Here is a 22,294-nt window from a genome sequence, read left to right on the forward strand (position 1 = left end):
TCTTTGATCTGAGTTCCTGTAAGCTATGCCTGATTTGTACAGAGTAAATTTGAGGTTTGATGAACGACTGTGGTACGTGCTCTGGCTGCTGAATAGTGAACTTTGTATACCCTATTGTTTTTTTTAGTTAAAAACAGTTTAAAGCTTTGATGACTTTAAATTTTCCGATAAGTCGTAAAGTGTAGTCAGGAGGGATCGAGCGGAACAAGTGTTCTCGTGGATGTTTTTGATTGTAGGTTAACCATCACACGAGGACGTGTACAGCCAGGAAGACCGTGTCGCAATCAACACGTGATTGCTGCAGCCAATACGAGATATGGGACGCAAGCGCCGTCTGTCGGCGCTCGATGGGTCAACTATTCACCGGCCGAGCGGAGCGACATGCCGGTAGCTGTGTAATATCGAGTATTTTTGGTAAATGAGAACAATCTGGTGAGTCGTATTATTTTTATTTGGATTTTGGTGCCGAATGTTCTTCTGTCGAGAAATCTATATGCGATGGTTCTCATAAAAGGACTGTTGATTAGAGTCACAGGGATGACTGTTGATTAGAGTCACAGGGATGACTGTTGATTAGAGTCACAGCGATGACTGTTGATTAGAGTCACAGGGATGACTGTTGATTAGAGTCACAGGGATGACTGTTGATTGTAGTCACAGGGATGACTATCATTGAACACTTGTAGTCACAGGGATGACTATCATTGAACACTTGTAGTCACAGGGATGACTATCATTGAACACTTGTAGTCACAGGGATGACTATCATTGAACACTTGTAGTCACAGGGATGACTATCATTGAACACTTGTAGTCACAGGGATGACTTAGTTACTGTGTACATGAATTGTACGGGGAGAACTTGCAGCAGTAGTAAATCGTTTGTGTAATCTTTCAATGTCGTTATAGAATTTGTGATGACACAAGACTTTTATTTTAGTAGAGTGGTCAGATATGGCCGAGCGTGAATGATACTGTGCGGTATTGGCTTTTGTTTCAGATTAACACACGAGGACGTGTGACGTGTCAGAATGGCCGTGTCGTGGATAACGACTTTTAGTTGTCGTGGATGACGACTTTTAGTAATATTAAGACGGTGGTTATGATTATTATTTTAAATGATGAAATGTTGTTTTGATAAATATCACAAAATGAAGGGTAGACTCGGTAACGCCACAGTTATAAAATGGCGGTACGTGGACAGAGTCGTGGCATTCGTGTCAGACAGTGATTCCGTCCGTCTCAGCAGTGAGTCTCTGACGGTCAGTCAGTCAGTCAGTCGGTCTATCGGTATGTGCAACGAAACTGTCGGTTTATCCTGTCATTGTGAAAGTTGTGTGTGTTGAGTTTCAATAATTATTATTCAAAAGGTTTTATTGACTTTTTATAAACTGAGTTCAACCAAATACGAGTGATGGCGCCAGGGATGGCTAAGCGGTAGTTTCCGTGCCGACATATATATGTCGTCGCGGCGCCAGGGATGGCTAAGCGGTAGTTTCCGTCATCACTCGTATTTGGTTGAACTCAGTTTATAAAAAGTCAATAAAACCTTTTGAATAATAATTATTGAAACTCAACACACACAACTTTCACAATGACAGGGTAAACCGACAGTTTCGTTCCACATACCGACTGCCAGAGACTCACTGACTGAGACGGACGGACCGTCCGATACGGACTGAATGACTGTCTGACACGGAATAACACGACTCTGTCCACGTACCGCCATTTTATACTGTGGCGTTACGGAGTCTACCCTACATTTTGTGATATTTATCAAAACAACATTTCATCATTTAAAATAATAGTCAAAACAACGTCTTAATATTACTAAAAGTCGTTAACCACGACATATATATATTTTTTTATTGCTTAGATGGGTGGACGAGCTCACAGCCCACCTGGGGTTAAGTGGTTACTGGAGCCCATAAACATCTACAACGCAAATGCGTCACCCACCTTGAGACATACGTTCTAAGGTCTCAGTATAGTTAAAACGGCTGCCCCGCCCTTCAAACCGAAACGCATCACTGCTTCACGGCGGAAATAGGCAGGACGGTGGGTCCTACCCGTACGGACTCACAAGAGGTCCTACCGCCTGTAAAAATATACATTTATGGATGTAGATATGGATGTAGATGTGCTTTATTTGACCTAATGGAACCTACAGTCGTACATGAATTGTGTTGAGCCACAAACTCAACAAAGGCATTGTTTACCATTAAAGCTCTCTTCTTACCTCGGTTTAAATTATTTTCTAGCAGCCCACGGGAAACATCGAGGAAGGTAGTTCATTATACTGCAGGATTAAACGTAACGAAAATGATCTCTTGAAACGTAATATAGTTGAACGCAGCGATTCCAGTTAATAGGGTTGAGCTTACTGCTCGCTAGCATGTGACGTAGAGATGAGATGACGGAATTTGATCAAATTTTAATTCGAAGTCGGTAATCGAAATATTTTATTTGAGATTAATTTCTATCTAATGTTTATTTTATTAAATATACCAAAAATGGTATTCCTGTGAACGACAAGAGTATTTAGCTGGCAATTTTTTTGTTTTTTTTTTTGTGGCTTAGATGGGTAGACGAACTCACAGCCCACCTGGTGTTAAGTGGTTACTGGAGTCCATAGACATCTACAACGTAAATGCGCCACCCACCTTGAGATATAAGTTCTAAGGTCTCAAGTATAGTTACAACGGCTGTCCTACCCTTCAACCGAAACGCATTATTGCTTCACGGCAGAAATAGTCAGGGTGGTGGTACCTACCCGTGTGGACTCACAAGAGGTCCTACCACCAGTAATACACAAGAGGTCCTACCACCAGTAATACACAAGAGGTCCTACCACCAGTAATCACCAGTAATCAGTAATCAGCTGTTATCAGCTATGCTTCATATACCATTTAATGAGCTGCGGCCGGTTGAGTAACAAAAGTCATGTGCTACATTAACAATGTCTAGTAGTCTATTGACCCCTGTACTTCGAAAAAATATAAAAGATTTTTTTTTTTATTAAAATGCAAATGATCTAAAGGGCCATCTGGTAGTAGTTGGGGCAAAGTCCACAGAAGGACGTTTTATTCTATTCTAGAACGACTGTTCCATGCTTCAAATCAAAACACTTGATTGATACCCGATAGATTAGGGTATGATGGTGGTACCTACTACTACACAATAAGTGCTACCACTAGCAATGATGCAAATTTATGAAGTTTACAGGTTTATTTTTTAAACGGTAATCCTTAATTTTTAGAGTCCTTCGTGAACAAGGTATGATATAATATGTGCGTGATACCTGTCTGCGACATTTTTATATCGGCTCAATCGTGTTACTTACCGACCGTCTTCTTTTTTAGGCCACGAACCTTAAAAAAGGCAATGTAACCGTAATCAGATAACTTTCAAAAATCCTTCATAGTTTTTGAAATCCGACGCTTATACGAAATAAATAGACGATAAATTTCTAATGGGAATGAAAAACAATTTTCCCGAGTCCGACTGACCTATCCTCCGAATGTCGCAACAAAACCCTATTGTTTCCCGAGCGCGTCATTTTAGGAAATTCCTTGAGCAATAAAAAAATATCCTGACGTTGCTTTCGTCAGCGCCGTTTTTATTCTCCCCTGGCGAACGATTTCATGCTTAAACCGTGGATTGTCTATTTAGTGTCATTTTTGAATTATTTTATTTAAGTTACGGTATCTTTTGTAGGTTATGTGAAAAGATTCACCTTTTTCATAATGGATTTATGATTTCTACATCTGTTTATTTATGGTAACTACGCAAATTATAATTTTGCGGGTTTGATTTTTATTGCACGATGCTATTCCTTCGCCGTGGAAGTCAATCGTGAATATATGTTAAGTACGTATTTCATTAGAAAAATTGGTACCCGCCTGCGGGATTTGAGCACTTTTGCATCGCTAGATACGAATGCACCGGACGTCTTATCCTTTAGGCCACGACGTCTTTTGGACTATGTCGGCTATCATAATTGTCCTGCGAATCTATATATGCGAATCATACGTATATAATGTCAATTTTAAAGCATCTGTGTAATTGAGGACACAGCTTCTTTACACAATACCAAACTATTCATCGAGAGATTCGAATATATTGTACATATTATTATGTAACAAGCAAAGCTGTCATAGCATATCTGTTAGTCCTAGAAATGTATAGAGCCCTAATGGTATAATTGTGTTCGTTAATGTAATGCATTACCGAAACATAATGTACTCCGGATTAATGAAGGTTCTTGAGGAAAAAAAATGTTTGTATTGATTCCGAGAATCATGATTGTGATAGTTTGTATCGCTGAAGCTCTTTTAAAATTAATTAAATATTTCCTTAGTATGTTACATTCACATGAGAATATATTCAAATATCATAATTATAATAAATAAATGTTTTTTTTTAATAATTCTATAAAAAATCGTAGAGAACAAACATACTACTTATAGATAAGCAATTTGATATAAATTCTAAAGGTATAATAAAAGGCAAGGTTTGTAACATAAGGATAAAAACCTATATTCAAACTAGCGGACCCGACAGACGTTGTCCTGCAAAAATTCATTCAAGTCGATTCCGCCGCTTAGTTGTAGTATAGATAAATAACCTATATACCGACTGCAGCGCCATCTGACGGGCTGATTTGTGAATCTAAACCATCCAGAGTGTCACCCAAACGCATACAAAAAAAAAACATTCAAATCGGTCCAGCCGTTTAGGAGGAGTTCAGTGACTAACACACGCACAGATGCAATATATTATATAGAGATGTGCAGTTTTATTGTGCTAAGAGCGACTTTTTATATTATAAACTTGGAATATATAATTGAAGCTTACCAAATCGGGTGGTCTTTGTTTTGTGAAATATATATTTGTCTATGCGGTTTGAACTATGAGACAATCTTTATACAATTTAATTATAATATTGACTTCAACTTCCAATATGATGTTGCCAATGTTATGTAAACCTCTGCGCAACTTAAATTTTTAATCATTAACATCTTATTTGTAGCTTCCTCTACGGCGAGCTACGAAGTACTACGAGTTTGCTACGAATGAATGTAACAGAACTGTACTCGCTAACATTATGACTACTGTCAATTATTTTTGACACGTTTATGAGATATTTTACTGGCAACGACCTCCCACTTAGTTAGGTAAGTTATTATCACACATAATGTGGCGCAAACAAAATGTTGCACCTCATCTGGGACAATTCTGTCACAGACCCGCAATTTATCGAATCAATGCCATTTTTTTAATTTAAATAAAGCATCACAACGCATATACTTTCACGATAACAGAAATAGACAGTACATGTTAAGTCACTGGAGGTATTATGAGCCACTAATTAGATAGGCGTGCAGAGGTAGATACATAATAGAAAATGCTTCATTGCTTTGAGAAAGTATCTCATTCAAGTAAATGGTTATATCATTTAATACGGTTTACAGTTAGCTGATACGTGAACAATATTTCGATACAGTTGAGCCATTCTCAGTATTACAATTTTTTAAATTTCCGAATCATATAAAAGCCAGTGGACAGTCCATTCACTATTTTTGTAAATGCTAACTAAACTTAAACTTAATTAAAAAATCTAATGAAAAAAAGAATGCCAAAATTAGTGTTTGTTCGTATGAATTCATAAACCGCATTTTCTATTTTTAAGTTTTTGAGTCTGGAGCCGAACAAGTGAGGCAGGGAGATGGGAAGCAAGAGTCTTTCTTGTTATTGCTTTTGATGCATGGCGTATTTCAGTATGTATGAATATGAATATTATTTTTACTGTCCTAAATATGGAACTATGCCTGTTTTTTATTACACTGCGGTCTCATTAATATAAGCAGTCAATGTATCACTCAACAAAGGGCAACAAATACATTAATTGATTAAGTTGTCAACGGACTGGTAGGCTTGAGTACACAGCACATAGCATAAACACTTCATAAGACCTTACCAAAGCAGTATTTGTCTACTTGTAAGGCACAGGAGTAATGTGATTTTGCTTGGGTTCATTTGTTGAGGTAGATTCCAATTATCCTAATCAAAGACCTAACATGTGGTTACGCGTGTCTTTTGGGAACAAATAACCCCATAAACAATCGTGTACTATGGGACCATTTATACTTATTTAAGATAATTACGATAAATAATGTCCTTAAAACCTCAAAAACCGATGCTTCACGACAGAGATAAGCACGGAAGTATATATATATATATTATTGCTTAGATGGGTGGACGAGCTCACAGCCCACCTGGTGTTAAGTGGTTACTGGAGCCCATGGACATCTACAACGTAAATGTGCCACCCATCTTGAGATATAAGTTCTAAGATCTCAGTATAGTTACAACGGCTGCCCCACCCTTCAAACCGAAACGCATTACTGCTTCACGGCAGAAATAGGCAGGGCGGTGGTACCTACCAGCGCGGACTCACAAGAGGTCCTACCACCAGTAATCTAAAAAAATATCTAGAAAAAGGCCGCGACAGCATACGTCTATATGTTAAAGTTGGCTCCCTATAACGTTTTTTTATGCTAACCAAATTTGTTCTAAAATAAAGCATTATTTGTGAACTATTCCACGCGGACGAAGTCGCGAGCAAAAGCTAGTCATCATATAAAAATCTTTTTCGAACTAATTTTGTGGAATAGCATCAATTCACTTTCTGTTATATATGCAACTGTGTTCATATCGTGTTGAATGAGAGGGGGGCGAATGAAGCACGTGAAATAACCGAATCATCACGGCTATCCCTTTGTACGTGAGTCACGCGAGCGCAACGCGATGCATTGTCACGGAAAATTGTACAATTTCATTTAATGTGTTCATTTGTTTTCACGGTAATTAGTTTGTTTGTTTTTTTGTGCATTAAATGCTAACCAGATGTTGTGTGTTCGATTGTGGCAGCTCGAACTCTATTTAGATTCAGATTTACTACCGATTATATAATTAAATATGTAAAATTAAATGTTTCATAGTTTTACCGAAACACAAAAATTTAATTTTAAGTTTTTAATTATAAATTAAACAACTTAATTCAATGACATTTTTTTTTTGTATTGTTACGACATATTTTTATCGTTGCTACATTTTTTTTGTTAGAAATCATCTATACTAATATTATAAAGAGGAAAGATTTGTTTGTTTGTTTGTTTCGAATAGGCTCCGAAACTACTGGACCCATTTGAAAAATTCTTTTTCCATTAGAAGCCGACATTGTCCCTGATGAACATAGGCTACTTTTTTTTTTTTTTTTTTTTATTTTATATTTTTGGTTTCATGTGTGTTTTAATGTTTCCGAAGCGAAGCGAGGGCGGGTCGCTAGTAACTTATATTACGATAGAGAATTAGGACAGTTCTTAATAAAGCAAAAATAAAACGTTTTTCTTTAATTTTATAATACTGATACTTACAATTATTTATGTATCTATTTTCTCTCAGGCAATGGAATAGACTTATTTCAAATAAAGTAATTTATTTGCAACGATTTATAATAAAATTAAGTTAATAAATTAATTATCGAGTTTCTTAAAATATATATGATAGTTAGTTATATGTTACTGGGCATCTTCTGTACTCGGGTAGGCCCCACCAACCTACCTATTTCAGCCACGGAGCAGCAATGCGTTCTGCTTTGAAAAATGGAACAGACACTCTTCTACAAAATAGAACTCAAAACTCAAGATGCGACGTCTATGTTCTAAGGGCTCCAGTAACCACTAAATACCAAGTAAGCTGTAAGCTCGCACGACTATGTAATCCGAAGCACTAAGATTTTCAAAGCTTTACCCTAACAAATCGCTTAAATTGTAGACGTTCTCAAGCTATTATATAGATTAATATCTACCTATACTTAAACAGCCGGTACAACATGAGTTGAATACATGTAATATTATTCCAACCTTATTATGCGCGACGCGAGTCATAAGCTTGGAGCGGGTCAGTGTTAAAAGCGGTAGCGTGAAAGTGGAGCTTCATTGGGAATCGTTTTGTAAGGTAATTTTAAATTCGAATACTATGGTATATTTTTAATAATCTCACCACATAATAATCATTTTGTTTCAAGAATCTTCATGACATGTGTGTCCAATTATTATTAATTGATACATGTATGCGACTTTAACTTCCGTTATTGCTACCATCAATTGTCATCCGTCTCTGTACTATCTTTATGTACATATCTATATACTCTTCCTTGTATCTACTATCTTAAGGCAGAAAGGTGGATATGTTTGGATCTCGCTGAATTCGGTGTAATTTTCTGACTCGGCGTGGCAGTTAGTGATTGCTGGACCAAGGGTCTCGGGTTCGATTTCCACATTGGGCCAATATTTATGTAGTGAACAAATTTGCTTGCTCTTTATCTGGGTTTTTATATTATTCTTCTTCTTCTTCTCAGTCGTATGCACTCTTGGCAGAGTGGTCGTGGTCATCACTTCGGTTGGTGGTGCGCTTCACCAGACGTCGCCATTCCTCGCGTACCGCGGCCCTTCTTGTGCACTCGTTAACGGGACCGTTTAGAGCTGCATTTATTTGGTCGGTCCATCGTAACGGTGATCTGCCGCGCGGTCTTGTACCCTCTATCATACCCTACACCACAAGGCGCTCAACTGAGTCGTCACTCCGCCGCGACACATGCCCGAAGAAAGTGATAATGCGACCCTGAACGATGGAGGATAGTTGCTGCTTGATGCCAAGTTCCTGTAGAATTGACTGATTCGTTCTGAACTCTGTCCACGATATTTGCAGCATTCTTCTCCAGCACCACATTTCGAGAGCATCTATCCTCTTTTTCTCACTTTCTCTCAATGTCCAGGTCTCAGCCGCATAAAGAAAAATGGGGAAGACCAGCGCTCTTACAAGTCTGATTTTAGTGGCTTCGATTCCCCCATATTTTCTTCAGCCTGTCCATGGCTGACCTCGAAACAGCCATACGCCACTTGATTTCATCAACGCACCCGCCAGTGTTCGATATCAATGCACCTAAGTAAATGTATGACTGTACGACATCGCAGTTCGCAATTTTTGTGACCTCTGGCGAGTTATTATCAGCACGGTCGACAATCATGACACTTGTTTTGTTGCGGTTAATTTTAAGTCCGAAATCAAGACTGACGAGTTCCACTCTACCGAGTAGCTCTTCCATCTGGCTAACACCTGACGCGACTAAAGTGATGTCGTCTGCATAACGAAGATTTGAAATCTTCCGACCTCCGATAGTTATTCCTTTTTATATTATATATGTATAAAAACGTATTTAAAACTATAGTCTCAATTAAAATATATATATATATTGGTTGAAGGAAAGCGGCTGAGGGAAAATGAAGAGGAAGAGAGAACAGGAACAAAAAGAAAGAGGAGTGAAGAAAGTAGAAAAGTCCAGCCCATCCATCGAACCCAAATTCAGCACAATATAGTAGATGCATGCCAGCAAGCTCATCACCCCTGCTTCGTTAAGCAGGAAGCCTAAGCCCGGACAGAGGTGATTGCCCCGAGGCCCGATTCATGCCCCCGTAAGGGGACACGAGGACCCGATGAGTGGTTCCAATATTAGGATTCCTATAGGAATAGGGATAGGGAATCCTAGTCCTATCCTATTCTATAGAGATAGGAAATCCTATTCCAATAGAGAATCCTAGATGAGTCCTTAATGTGAACATACTTTAGAGAACATTTCAATTAAAAATATACTTGTAAATTCTATGTAAATATGGAAACAAAAACTATTTTTCCTATCCCAAACTGCGTTTTTTGTAATGGGCCACACGCAAACGTTTAAGCCGCTACGTTAACATGCCGCGGCGTCGCTTATTCTCGTCTCTATCATGAATATTTATATCAGCGCGGCATCACTGTACTGCGATATTTAGCGGGGCTTCTAAAACAGTAGCACCAGTTTATTTTTGATTGCACCGTCTTATCTCTATTAGGGCAGTTCGTACTGTACGTGGGATCTCACGAAATTGGTAACGTTATAAGTATGGAGGTGTTTAATTAATTCATCAGTACGTGGTTAAGCATTGTGGGTGTTAAAAGTCGGAGTACAACGATTGTTATGACGACGGTAGATAGGGATAGGGTTGCATTATTAAGAATTGCGAAGGGGCAACAGTCGTGAGCTTTAGATTTTCGCTGTTATCATCAAAGGTTATTAAGTCTCGTTATCAGGCTTATCCCTTATTCCAAACCGCTTCATTAACGGAATGCTAACGAAATAAACAAATTTTTATCAAATTCACTACAGGTAACCCTCTTACCTAATTTTACAATACGGTTTCACTAAAAAGAAAAAATCCCCAAAGCCCTCTTTTAACACGATACTTCAAACATGTTAATGAGATTTTTGTTTATAATTATTTAGAAAATTTCATTATCCACTACGAATACACAATGTATGGGAATAACCAAAATTTTACTGCTAATTTATTTGTGTTTAATAGATAAAAAAAATACATACAAACATGATTAAGTTGTTTCATTTCAAAAAAATACTCTACTTTTTCGTCTTCTAGTATTTTTAAGGTATTGCATAGCTTTTATTGCGAGCTTTGAGCATGGCGACTGAATCAACAAATTCTGTAACGAAAATAAACCTAACACCCCCTCTCCGCCTATCATGTAGTTCGCGTTCAACACGTTCACACGTTGCGCTTGTGTAGTGTCTGTGAATAAGCGCGCGGCGTAACGTCGCACTGCATGCGCATCATGAAAAGTCTGCCCATCGCTCTCTCGCGCGGTTTAGCTTATAAGTGTGAAAGGGACAGTTAATGTTTTGATTTTGTTAATGCTTATAAATATATCGTGGTCTTATTTTATTATTGTTTTAATATTAAATTATTATTGTCTAATTATAATTGCATAAGTTGATAAAAAATGCTATGCAATAGCTTTACCGCGGCAGTCCCCGAATGCCACACGTGTTTTCTTTCGTGTTTCGTGTTTCGTTGAGTGGAATAAATGATTCATTTCAATTAATAAATTTGAAAGTAAAGCATTTTAAAATCACAAAACGTTCGATTTATCGAAACAGTTTTACTGCATGGTCTATTAAGTCTATTTCATTGAGCGTAAAAAACGTAAAAGAAAGTCCCCAATAAATTAAAATGATAAACGATAAATTTTATTCTTTTGACGTCTGTTATTTCTTTTGCATTAAGTATACATTTAAGAGTACTAGAGGTCCCGCAGTAGTCGAAATTCGACTATAATTAATTGTAATTGTAAGTTTGTACACTATTATGATTGTATTTTATACATCTATAATCACAAATTTCGCCAAGACTACACTATAAAAAATATTAATAAAGATAAACAATATTTAATCTATTCTCAATTTCACAACAGATGTTAATAACAAAAGTTTGACAATAAATAGTATGCATGCGTGTGTGCGTCAAATACATGGTATGTAGTGTGTGTAATGTTTTCTATATTTATTTAATGTATCTTTCATGCATTATTTAAAAAAAATATTAGCATTGTGCACTTCTTCTCTACATTCTCTATAAGTGTGGAAAATTTCATACTCCTCCGTCCGCGCAATTTTCGTAAAAAGGGATACAAAGTTTTTGCTTCACGTATTAATATATAGATTATGTGTATTAATAGTATGAAGTGAAGAGTGTGTATCGTTATTTTTTTTTAATTCAAGTCAAGGCAATAGATAAAGCCTTTCATAAGAATCAGTAAACCTGAATTTCGTTCGTTGCGTGACATTTAAAAACAAGTCTACATACGGATCTACTTCAATTATCCTTGTTTATGGCACGGGTGGGTGAACGAACTCATAGTGACGGCTTAGTGATTACCAAAACCTCTTACTCGTGGTAACTAAACTCTCTATGTATCTATGACTCAATTGTATTACAACGGCGATGCCCTTCAAACCGATATGGATGACTGAGTCGCGGCAGATATAGGTAAATTACAATAATTTTATTGATGGTAGTGCGTCTGGTGAGCCCTTACAGCTAGGTAGCATTCATCTTGCGTATTTTTGTCGTGAAGCAGTGTTTTGTCTTGAAGGGTGGTAACTTAGAACTCATGTCTCAAGGACGGTGGCGGAGTTTACGTTGTGGATATCGATGACCTTCGGTACCTGTTTAACACCAGGCTGACTGGGAGCTCGTCCACTCATCTAAGCAATGGAAAAAAAACAGTAAAATTTATAACCTCCTCCTTTTTTTTGAAGTCGGTAAAAAATGGCAACCAAACTTTACCTCGCACAAAGATTTTCCTCGAAAACGAATTAAAACAGCACAGTTGGAAAACGTCCAGAAGCAGTGACCTCGCGAAATTCCACGTAACTCAACCCCTAAGGAGGGGGTTAATAGATTTCACTAATTAACCCGTCCTCTGAACCGAGTGATTGCGCGATTGTCCCGGGATAAAAGTGACAATTCGTTCGGTTTTTTATGGTGGACAATACGCTTTGACTTAGAGCAGAGTTTGATTTCAATTTCTGGGTAAATACCCTGGAAAATTAAAATGAAAGAACGCTTGGTTACGTAGTTCACTTTATTTTAATCTTAGCTTGATACAAGATCGATCGATTTTCAGTCGGAATAATATCAAAAGGTCTAGCTTAAGATTGCACTGGAGGATAAAGAAATAAATTTATGAAATATCATTTTCGATGACAAAAAGTTTCGTCGAAAATTTTCACTACTTTTATAATAATTATTTATTCCATAGTGGAGTGAAAGAGGTCACGGACCACTTGAGCTACTTCAAATAAGTTTTGAAAAGAAACTTTAGTGCACGGTAGCGTTTTCATTGTGCCCCTGTCAATGACGATGATCGGAACTAGCTCCATTCACTTTCTAATCTAGCTAATCAACTCTCAATGTTATTGTACTATCAATTGTCAATACTACCTGAAAAATATTACACACATAACATCAACCTGGTGAGTTTCTCACTGAATTATCTTAGCAGGTCATGATTCCAATACGTTAGTTGATGCCTGTATAAAACAACTACCTTTGAGCAAATAAGGCCCATCAGGTGCATCGTTAGCAAATCCTACACCTCCTGGCTGAGGTGATGCTCGCTCACCCAATCTGGTGTAGCTGTAAAGGCCTCCAGGCCTCTAGCAATAACATAATCTCAAAATATAATTAATAAAATCGTACATTTGCAACAATATTGTTCAAACCCATACCATGATCTATTACTTTCATGGGTAAGAAGATCATCAGACATTCATATAGGAACAAAATAATTATGTTGTACTGTATCCATTGGGTCAGGAGGAAATCGCCGGACTTCCGCCCTACCCTGGGGATAGAGGGCGCGGCATGTCGGAGTCGACCTGACTAAAACCTCCTGTCGCTCAACAACCCACGTCCGAACTTCGCATGAGACAGAACTCATGCAAAGGGGGGAAAGTGAAGCGTTTAGTGTGGAGCACATCTCTCCCATGACCCTCCCCCTCAGGACGCCAGACCGGTGGTGGTCGGCGCCATGACCACCAGCCCTCTCGGTCGGCAGGCTATCCGGAGCCCGCCTAGATGGCGCCGGTTAGAATAGGTTATCCTACAGAATACCCCGCTGGGTCAGAACCAGCGTAGGTCGAGGATAGCCGGCCTTCTATCACCCGGATGCTCTTACGTAGTATCCATTGCTTACAAGCATTTGTCATAAAACCAATGTTTATCAACGACAGAATTAAAGCACTAGAGAAAAACTTTAAAGCATTTTAGAGTTAGTAGAGCGCTGGTGGACGGTTGTTAAATATTGCCATTCGAGCGGAGTGCCGGGCTGTATTCGAAATGTTTTAGAGTGGAAAATTAATTTTCTGATATGAAAGATTTATGAAATACCTGGAAGTTGGGTTGGATAAAATTCCCCATTGAAACAAACGAATTTTACCTATCAAATGGCTACAAATTATAATTTTACGAGAAAAAATACCCCTAGCCCGAGTTTATCAACAATTTTTAACAGAGGTTGACTAAAACTAAGCCAACGAGGGTGCAAAAATCCAGTGCTATGTAAAGTTGTATTTAGTTAATTTGTAAAAATAAACGGCGCATTATGTGTTAAACATAAATGCTTTCTGAAGTTTAATGCATTTGTAGCACTATTTTCATGCGATGTGCTAAGCAGTCGAAATAGCCTTATTTTGTAATTTCTCAATTTAAAAAAAAACAGCAAGGGGACGTGGCGTTTCTTGCGTTAGTCATGTTCGTTTGTACCACTACCAGTCTTTTAATTAAAGCAGTGCCAGAATACTTCCTAAAAGAAAGGCGTGATTCTACTTCTATTCATTTTTGAGCACAGCATCTTCGGTAAGGGTTGCTGAAAATTGATTTTATGTTAAATAAAATGCTAATTTCTACGACAGGTGCCTTTTTGATAACCTTTTTTTTTTGCTGGGTTTCGATTCCCCTACTAGATTCACGTGCTGTAGGAAAGCGGGGAGCTTGGTGCACTGTGATACCCATACCCAGATACCCACTAAAAGGCTTCCATGCAATTTCATCTGAAAAGCGATCCTCGTCCAGAGAGAAAGCGGCAACGATCAACATTATAACCGAACGCACTGTAACCCGACTCTATGTTTAATTTCAACTCTATTGCGCGTTAAAGTTCCGCTAACATGCCCCACGGTCTATCCAGTCGCCCTGAACTGTCACCAAGAAGCACATGGAGTTGGCTAGAAGCATTCCTCTGACCCCTGAGTTGATGATCACAGGTCGGTTCGCAGAGATTCAAATTCAATTCAAATTCAAATTCAAAATCATTTATTTCAACTTGGATGTCATCAAAAACACACTTGTTGAATGTCAAAATGTAAGAGAAAATGTTAACTCTACCACCGGTTCCAAAAAAAGCCACAGTCCTGAGAAGAACCGGCGAAACAAACTCAGCGGGCTTTTTTTTTTTTTTGTATTTTCTCATATATTTTCTTTTTTTTTTTAAACAAGAAAACATATTTAAAGTATACGAAAAAACAAGTCAAAAAAATACAATTCAAATAAATAATAATAATAATGAAAAATGAAAAGGCCAGGAGCGAACACCTCATTCCCACGTAGTGCCATCTAGTAAAAAATCCTTAACTTTATAATATGCCTTGTTGCACAAACGTTCCTTAACAGTTTTCTTAAATCTATGAACAGGTAGTAGTTGAACGTTTTGTGGGATCTTGTTGAAAAGTTGTACACCCAGCCCCCTGAAAGAGTTGCTTATTTTCTTAATTCGAGCCGCCGGCAACGCAAGCCTATGTTTGTTCCTAGTGTTCACATTATGCAAATCGCAGACTCTGGGGAATTCTACAATGTTTTTACGCACGTACAATAAATTTTCAAAAATGTATTGGGACGCTAAAGTTAGAATTTTGATTTCCTCAAACTTGTCCCTCAAGGATTCTCTCGGGTGCATATTATAAATAGCACGAATAGCCCTCTTCTGCAGGATGAAAATCGTTTCGACATCGGCAGCATTGCCCCATAGCAAAATGCTATAGGACATAACACTATGAAAATAACTGAAATAAACTAGACGTGCCGTATCTTCATCAGTATACGTTCGTATTTTTTTTACCGCAAACGCTGCAGAACTAAGTCTATTCGCTAACTTGCATATGTGAGGACCCCACTGCAGCCTGGAATCAACTGTTATACCAAGAAAAACTGTCGAATCAACAAGCTCCAGTGTCTATCCACTTACAATGATATTAGTGTCTACTTGTCTAACATTAGGTGGGGTAAATTTTATACATTTTGTTTTTTTGTTATTTAATAACAAATTATTAACACTAAACCAATGTACCACGCGCGAGATAGCATCATTCACATCGTCATAATCTTCCAATTGTCGTTTAATTTTAAACAATAAGGATGTATCATCAGCGAATAATACGACCTCGTGACGGGTTTCAGGAGAAAAGAGCTATCTCTCTTACACTCCCTGGACTCTTCCTGGGAGCTTGTAGACTTGTAAAAGTTGACCATCGCCTTTTGAGATTCGCCGCCGTTAAGATTTGGCAGCGATTAATGACATCCTATTTCAGCGACAAAGATGTTTTTTTTAATTTTTTTTATTGCTTAGATGTGTGGACGAGCTCACAGCCCATCTGGTGTTAAGTGGTTACTGGAGCCCATAGACATCTACAACGTAAATGCGCCACGCACCCTGAGATATAAATAGTTCTAAGGTCTCGGTATAGTCACAACGGCTGCTCTACCCTTCAAACCGAAACGCATTACTACTTCACGGCAGAAATAGGCGGGGCGGTAGTACCTACCCGTGCGGACTCACAAGAGGTCCTACCACCAGTAAAAGTCTGTTCCTCCCGATTGGAGCTAGCTGCGACAATATGCTCCGCCATATTTTGTCCGTTGCTATTATCTACCCAAGCCGAAGCGGTTGTCGATGTCACGTCTTGGAGTGATTGTAGATCTTTAATCTGCAACTTAGGCTCTTAACGGTAGTGCTTTACCAGATTAATAGATTAGCAGTAGCGGCAGTAGATTGCTAGCTTATTGCCAGTGTCACAAATCTTTATGTACGTAAATAGCAACCTATCGCAAGGGAAGTTCGACGGGTCTTGCCCTCATTATTTATTTCACGACCTACTTCAAAAACTTTACGACTACCAGCTTTCCAATAGAAAACTCCACGTTATGTACATTACGGCCTCGCTACCCAAAAACTAGTTTTGGAGTTGAATGTGAAGTTCTAAAATTTTTTATTGGTCAAATTTGTTTTTGTCGAATAAAAAAAAAATATAATATTGCTGTTTATATTTTTAGCTTGCCACGTCCACAACACGAGCTAAAATCTCATTCAAATGTAGTCACTATGCAACAATGTACAGGCAAAAATATTTATTGACTTGATGATTTAATGTTTCAAAGTGTGTTTGATGTAGTAATTTCAAATGCACATTCTCTTGCATGAGAATTGTGTACGATTACAATGAGTCAGAATGCTGAGTTGCTATTAAGTTCCACCCTAATCACTGTTTCTCTTGAAAATGTCGGTAATTTAATTATTTAAAAACGTCGTTTGAAAAAATATAAACTTACATAAAGGGCGTAATTCGAAAACATTTGTAAATTGGGGGGGGCATGGCAATCGACGCGTGTGAATGTTATACATATATTTTTTTCTTAAATTTAGTGGTGACATTAATTTTGTGGAGTTTATACTCTTGAATCTATGTAATATCAAGTAAAGCTAATAGCAGAATATCTTTTTTTTTTTTTTTTTTTTTATTGCTTAGCTGTGTGGACGAGCTCACAGCCCACCTGATGTTAAGTGGTTACTGGAGCCCATAGACATCTACAATGTAAATGCGCCACACACCTTGAGATATAGTTCTAAGGTCTCAGTATAGTCACAACGGCTGCCCCACCCTTCAAACCGAAACGCATTACTGCTTCACGGCAGAAATAGGCGGGGCGGTGGTACCTACCCGTGCGGACTCACAAGAGGTCCTACCACTAGTAATTACGCAAATTATAATTTTGCGGGTTTCATTTTTATTACACGATGTTATTCCTTCACCGTGGAAGTCAATCGTGAACATTTGTTGAGTACGTATTTCATTAGAAAAATTGGTACCCGCCTGCGGGATTCGAACACCGGTGCATCGCTTCAACACGAATGCACCGGACGTCTTATCCGTTAGGCCACGACGACTTCAAATCTTCATATCTAAAAGCAAGTAGACTGGTGGTAGACTTTACTGGTGGTAGGACCTCTTGTGAGTCCGCGCGGGTAGGTACCACCACCTTGCCTATTTCTGCCGTGAAGCAGTAATGCGTTTCGGTTTGAAGGGTGGGGCAGCCGTTGTAACTATAATGAAATCTTAAAACTTATATCTCAAGGTGGGTGGCGCATTTACGTGTAGATGTCCATGGGCTCCAGTAACCACTTTACATCAGGTGGACTGTGAGCTCGTCCACCGACATAAGTAATAAATAAAAAATAAATAAAAAAAAAAGACCTAATCTGCCTTTTTAGCATAAAAATTACGTAAGTGCATACACCGCTACCGAATAACGGAATAATCACTAATTAATGCTTAAAACCTTCAGATGACTGTAACTACACTTGAGACCTTAAGAACTTTTATCTCAAAGTGGGTGGCACATTTACGTTGTGGATGTCTATGGGCTCCAGTAACCATTTAACACCAGGAGGGCTATGAGCTCGTCCACCCATCTAAGGAATAAAAAAAGAACAAAAAAAAAGATGAAATAAGTGTTATTTTGATACTATTTAATGAATACTACCTTCTTTGAATTACTGAAACTTAATATCCCTTAATAATTCTTTGCTCTTTGATTGACTTCTGAATAGGGATGAAGGAAAATTTCTGGAACTGGTTTTAATAAACATGAAGAGCACCGAAACATTGATTAAGGAAAAATAAACTTATTAAAACTTTTTTTGAGCTTTTCATTATTTTGAAAAAAGTCGTAGTTTGTTATTATTCTGGTTCGCATCGAAGACGATATTCCGTTATGTTTTCATTGGAACTTATGTTTACTTGCTCAAATTCTCTTAACGTTTGTCGAACGCTTTTGAATAATGGATTTAGCTTCGCGAATGGCGCGCGGTGGCAAGCAGGCTGGCCTCATGATTGACGGGTTAGACCGTGGATGTTATTGGAAGCGGAGCGGGGATTCAGAATTGATTTATCCGAACCTTTTGTAATTTATTTTTCAATAACGCCTGCTTTCCTAATATTGAGTACTTCAATTTCAATGGGTAGATAAGACCTATCTGATATAATGCGGCTACCACAGTTCATAGCATCGCATTCTTCAGTGGACAGATGACTTTTTTTATTGCTCTTGTAGGCAGTCTATACGGGCCATCTGAAGGTGAGTGGTTACCGTCACCCATGGATTTCAGAAACGCCAGGGGCAGAGCCAAGCCGCTGCCTATCATCAAGTACTCTCCACAAGCCTCGTTTGAAAAAAAAAGTCATAGCGCTCGAGAAACACCGTGGAGGTGAAGCTCATTCCAAACCCGGATGGTACGTGGCAAAAAATATCTTTGAAAATGCACTATGGATGAACGCAATGGCTCCGTGTTATATGGATTAACTCTACGCCTACTACTGACTTTAGACGCGATTAAGACCGAGGCTTATCATATAATGTTACATATATTATAGTATATAGTGTTACAGTGTGACAGGAACATATAGCTTTAATTACCTACAATATTTCCATACAAATAATTGTTAACGAGATCAATGTATTCAAAAAACCGAAAGAGGTAAAAACATTACAAGCGCGTGTTTGAATGGCGATAGAAATAAGGGTGCCGATAGTACCAATTGGTTAGGATTCATTGTTCGAATTATTTTGAATATTATGAAACCGCCTACTTCAATGTAAAAATACTAATGTAACAATATTATATTTTGATTTCCTGCCCGCACCTAACTCGCTCCTCTTATGCACTAACCCATTAGTCTAACAAAGGGTAAGTTCTAATAATTGACCCCGGACCTCGTTCTCGTGATTAATGAAAAAAGCGAGTTTAATTATGAATTGTACAAAAGTGGCCTATTCCCGGACTGGACGGGAAATAAGTTCCCGAATTTTACGATCGAGACTTTATGCCTTTTGATATTCAAGTATTCGCTTCAGAATCTGGGGAAGCGTATAGAATCGATATTGCAGACGGCTCGCTTTGAGAATCGTTTTTGCTAGACCTTAACTAGCACCACTGGATTTCTTCTGATGGATATCTCGTATAGTGTATATTTAAACAAAAAGACAGTACCGCTTAAACATAAAATGCACTCAGCACGCGTTGTGATTAAATATTTTAATTTAATTTAAAATTTGGTAGGACCTTTTGTGAGTCCGCAGGGTCAGATACCAACCACCCCGTCTATTTCTGTCGTGAGACAGTAATGCGTTTCGGTATGAAGGGTGGGGCAGTCGTTATAACTATACTGAGACCTTAGAACTTATATCGAGGGGTGAAAGGCTATTTGGTTTAAGCGACATCTAGGGTGATATCGAATTATATACATATACGGAATCAGCGAATTTTTCTCCGTCGAATGATGCCGGATTTATTAAAATCAGAGCACTTTTTTGGCGTTTGAAACAATACTATTTTTGGGTTGTTTCCAAAGTGGCAGTGTATTATCCAACGTTGATTTTGAATTTTTTTTTTAGTAATGTACTTAAACCATACAATGATATTAAGAGACGAGACATAAACCAGTTACCTTTTCGCAGAAAAATAATCCAATAAGAGTTAAAGCGTGTTTCCTGTTTCAATTTTTTATTAAGCAGTAACTTAAATCATTTTGACTTCTACCAATTACATGGTGTGATGTCTCTTAAACCATTTGTCCGTCACCCAATTACGACATGGAGTGACGCTTAAGCTCTTTCAGCTGCATCTATTTTCCATGCAGGGTGCTACTTAAATCAAGTAGTTCTTTTGTTTCAGATATTTTGCTTAGCCGTTAAAACATTTTGGTCCTATTATTTTATTAAATGCATGTCGCTTAATACAGACAATAAAATGAAGTAACGCAATATGAAACATTTTTTCGGTATAAATAAAAATACGGGTCGGTCTTTCAATCATTAAATTTTAATATGATACATTTCATTCATGTCGCATGATACCATATTTATTTCATCTCCCGGGCGTTAAAAATCGTGATCTTTCAACCGGACTGCCGCGCGCAGGCGCTTCAGTCGAACTCCAGAGTGCATCGAAGAGTGACGTGAAGAAATATGAAACCGAATCCTTGCTTAGAAAAAAACTGTCCCTACAAGTGTCAAGAAATAACCTCAGAAAAAAGGAGTGCCATATTTAAACATTTTTGGGAATTATCTCCGGAAATAAAAAAGCAGTGGATAATATCTATGTCCTCTAAGCAATCCATAAAAAGGAAGAGATCCAAAGACTCTAATTACAGGAATAACACATTCTGTTATTTCATAAATGATGGAGAGGGTCGGCGACAAGTTTGTTTAAAGTTCCTCATGAATACTCTTGATGTCACTCAAAGATACATTTATTATACATTAACAACACAGGAACTTGGTATGGCGAAAGAAGATGGAAGAGGAAAATGCATTCCCCCCAACAAAACATCTAACGCAATCAAAGAATCAGTAAAATCTTTTATCAAAAGGTTACCTGCAATACCATCGCACTATTGCCGAAAGGATAGCACAAAACTATATCTGCCTGTTGAATTTAAAAATATAAAAAATGTATACCGCTGTTATAAAGAAGACCTCATTAGTAAAGGAGTCGATGTTGTAAGTGAAAAAGTATTCCGTCAAATATTCACTACTGATTTTAACATTGGGTTTCATGTGCCTAAGAAGGATAAATGCATAAAATGCCTACGTTTTGAAGGACAGAAGCCAGAGGATTGTGCCGAATTTCAAGATCATTTAGAGGAAAAGAAGGCATCAAAGAAGCGGTTAGAATGTCATCGACAGTTAGGTAAAGAAAATCCTTCCATTCTGTGCACATCTTTTGACCTCCAGAAAGTTATCAATACGCCTCATGGCAATAACATGTTACTATTTTATTCTAAAAAGTATGCTGTTTATAATTTATGTTTTTATGAAAGCATCACAAGGAATGGTTTTTGTTTTATCTGGGGAGAATCTGAAGCAAAGAGGGGTGCAAATGAAATTGCTACTATTATACAGAAATACATAGAGAATGTGGATTCTCGAGGTACCATTACATCTTTGATCTTGTATTCAGATTCTTGCCCTGGACAAAACAAAAATAAAATAGTCCTTGCAACAATACATAATGCTTTGTTGCAATCGAACAATTTACAAGCAATTCAAATGAATTACCTTCTCCCTGGCCACACGGAAATGTCGGTAGACAGCATACACTCTACAATCGAACAATCCGTAAGAAATATTACTGTATGCGCCCCTTCCCCACCGAATGTAGTTCCGCCTTGTCGTGGCGGTGGGGCTTAAGCGTGCGTCCCTAAAATCGCGTGCAGAGGAATCTGTGTGGGACGCCGCGACTAAGAGAACTGCGCCCAGCTCTCCTTGGCCGCCTTCGCATTCTGCGGGGGATGCCTTGAGAGGGAGCGAGGGACCTTCTCCCCACGCCCTTTGCACTGACAAAGAGTTCCATTCTGGGGATGAGGGGTTGGTTCTCGGGAGCCTGGTGAGCCAGCGGCACTTTGGTGTCTTCCGGCTGCGGGTTGCCATGTCCCCGGCTTCGGCTACAGGGGAAGGCCTTCCAGATATGGGAGGTACCGGTTCGCCGGCGTGGCTCCGCA

General features: G+C 38.3%; 2 protein-coding genes across 2 annotated transcripts in view; one reads left to right on the forward strand and one right to left on the reverse strand.

Moving 5' to 3' along the window:
- The window catches only part of LOC114239698 (kin of IRRE-like protein 2), a 198,986-nt gene that overhangs the window by 81,123 nt on the left and 95,569 nt on the right, over positions 1-22,294 (reverse strand). The window lies entirely within an intron of this gene.
- On the forward strand, positions 20,400-21,983 carry LOC149501593 (uncharacterized). The gene has a single exon (XM_089732509.1). The coding sequence runs from the start codon at positions 20,760-20,762 to the stop codon at positions 21,981-21,983; it is 1,224 nt and encodes a 407-aa protein (XP_089588635.1). The 5' UTR covers positions 20,400-20,759.

Source organism: Bombyx mandarina, chromosome 13, assembly GCF_030267445.1.
Source record: "Bombyx mandarina strain Sakado chromosome 13, ASM3026744v2".
In the NCBI taxonomy this organism is placed as follows: domain Eukaryota; kingdom Metazoa; phylum Arthropoda; class Insecta; order Lepidoptera; family Bombycidae; genus Bombyx; species Bombyx mandarina.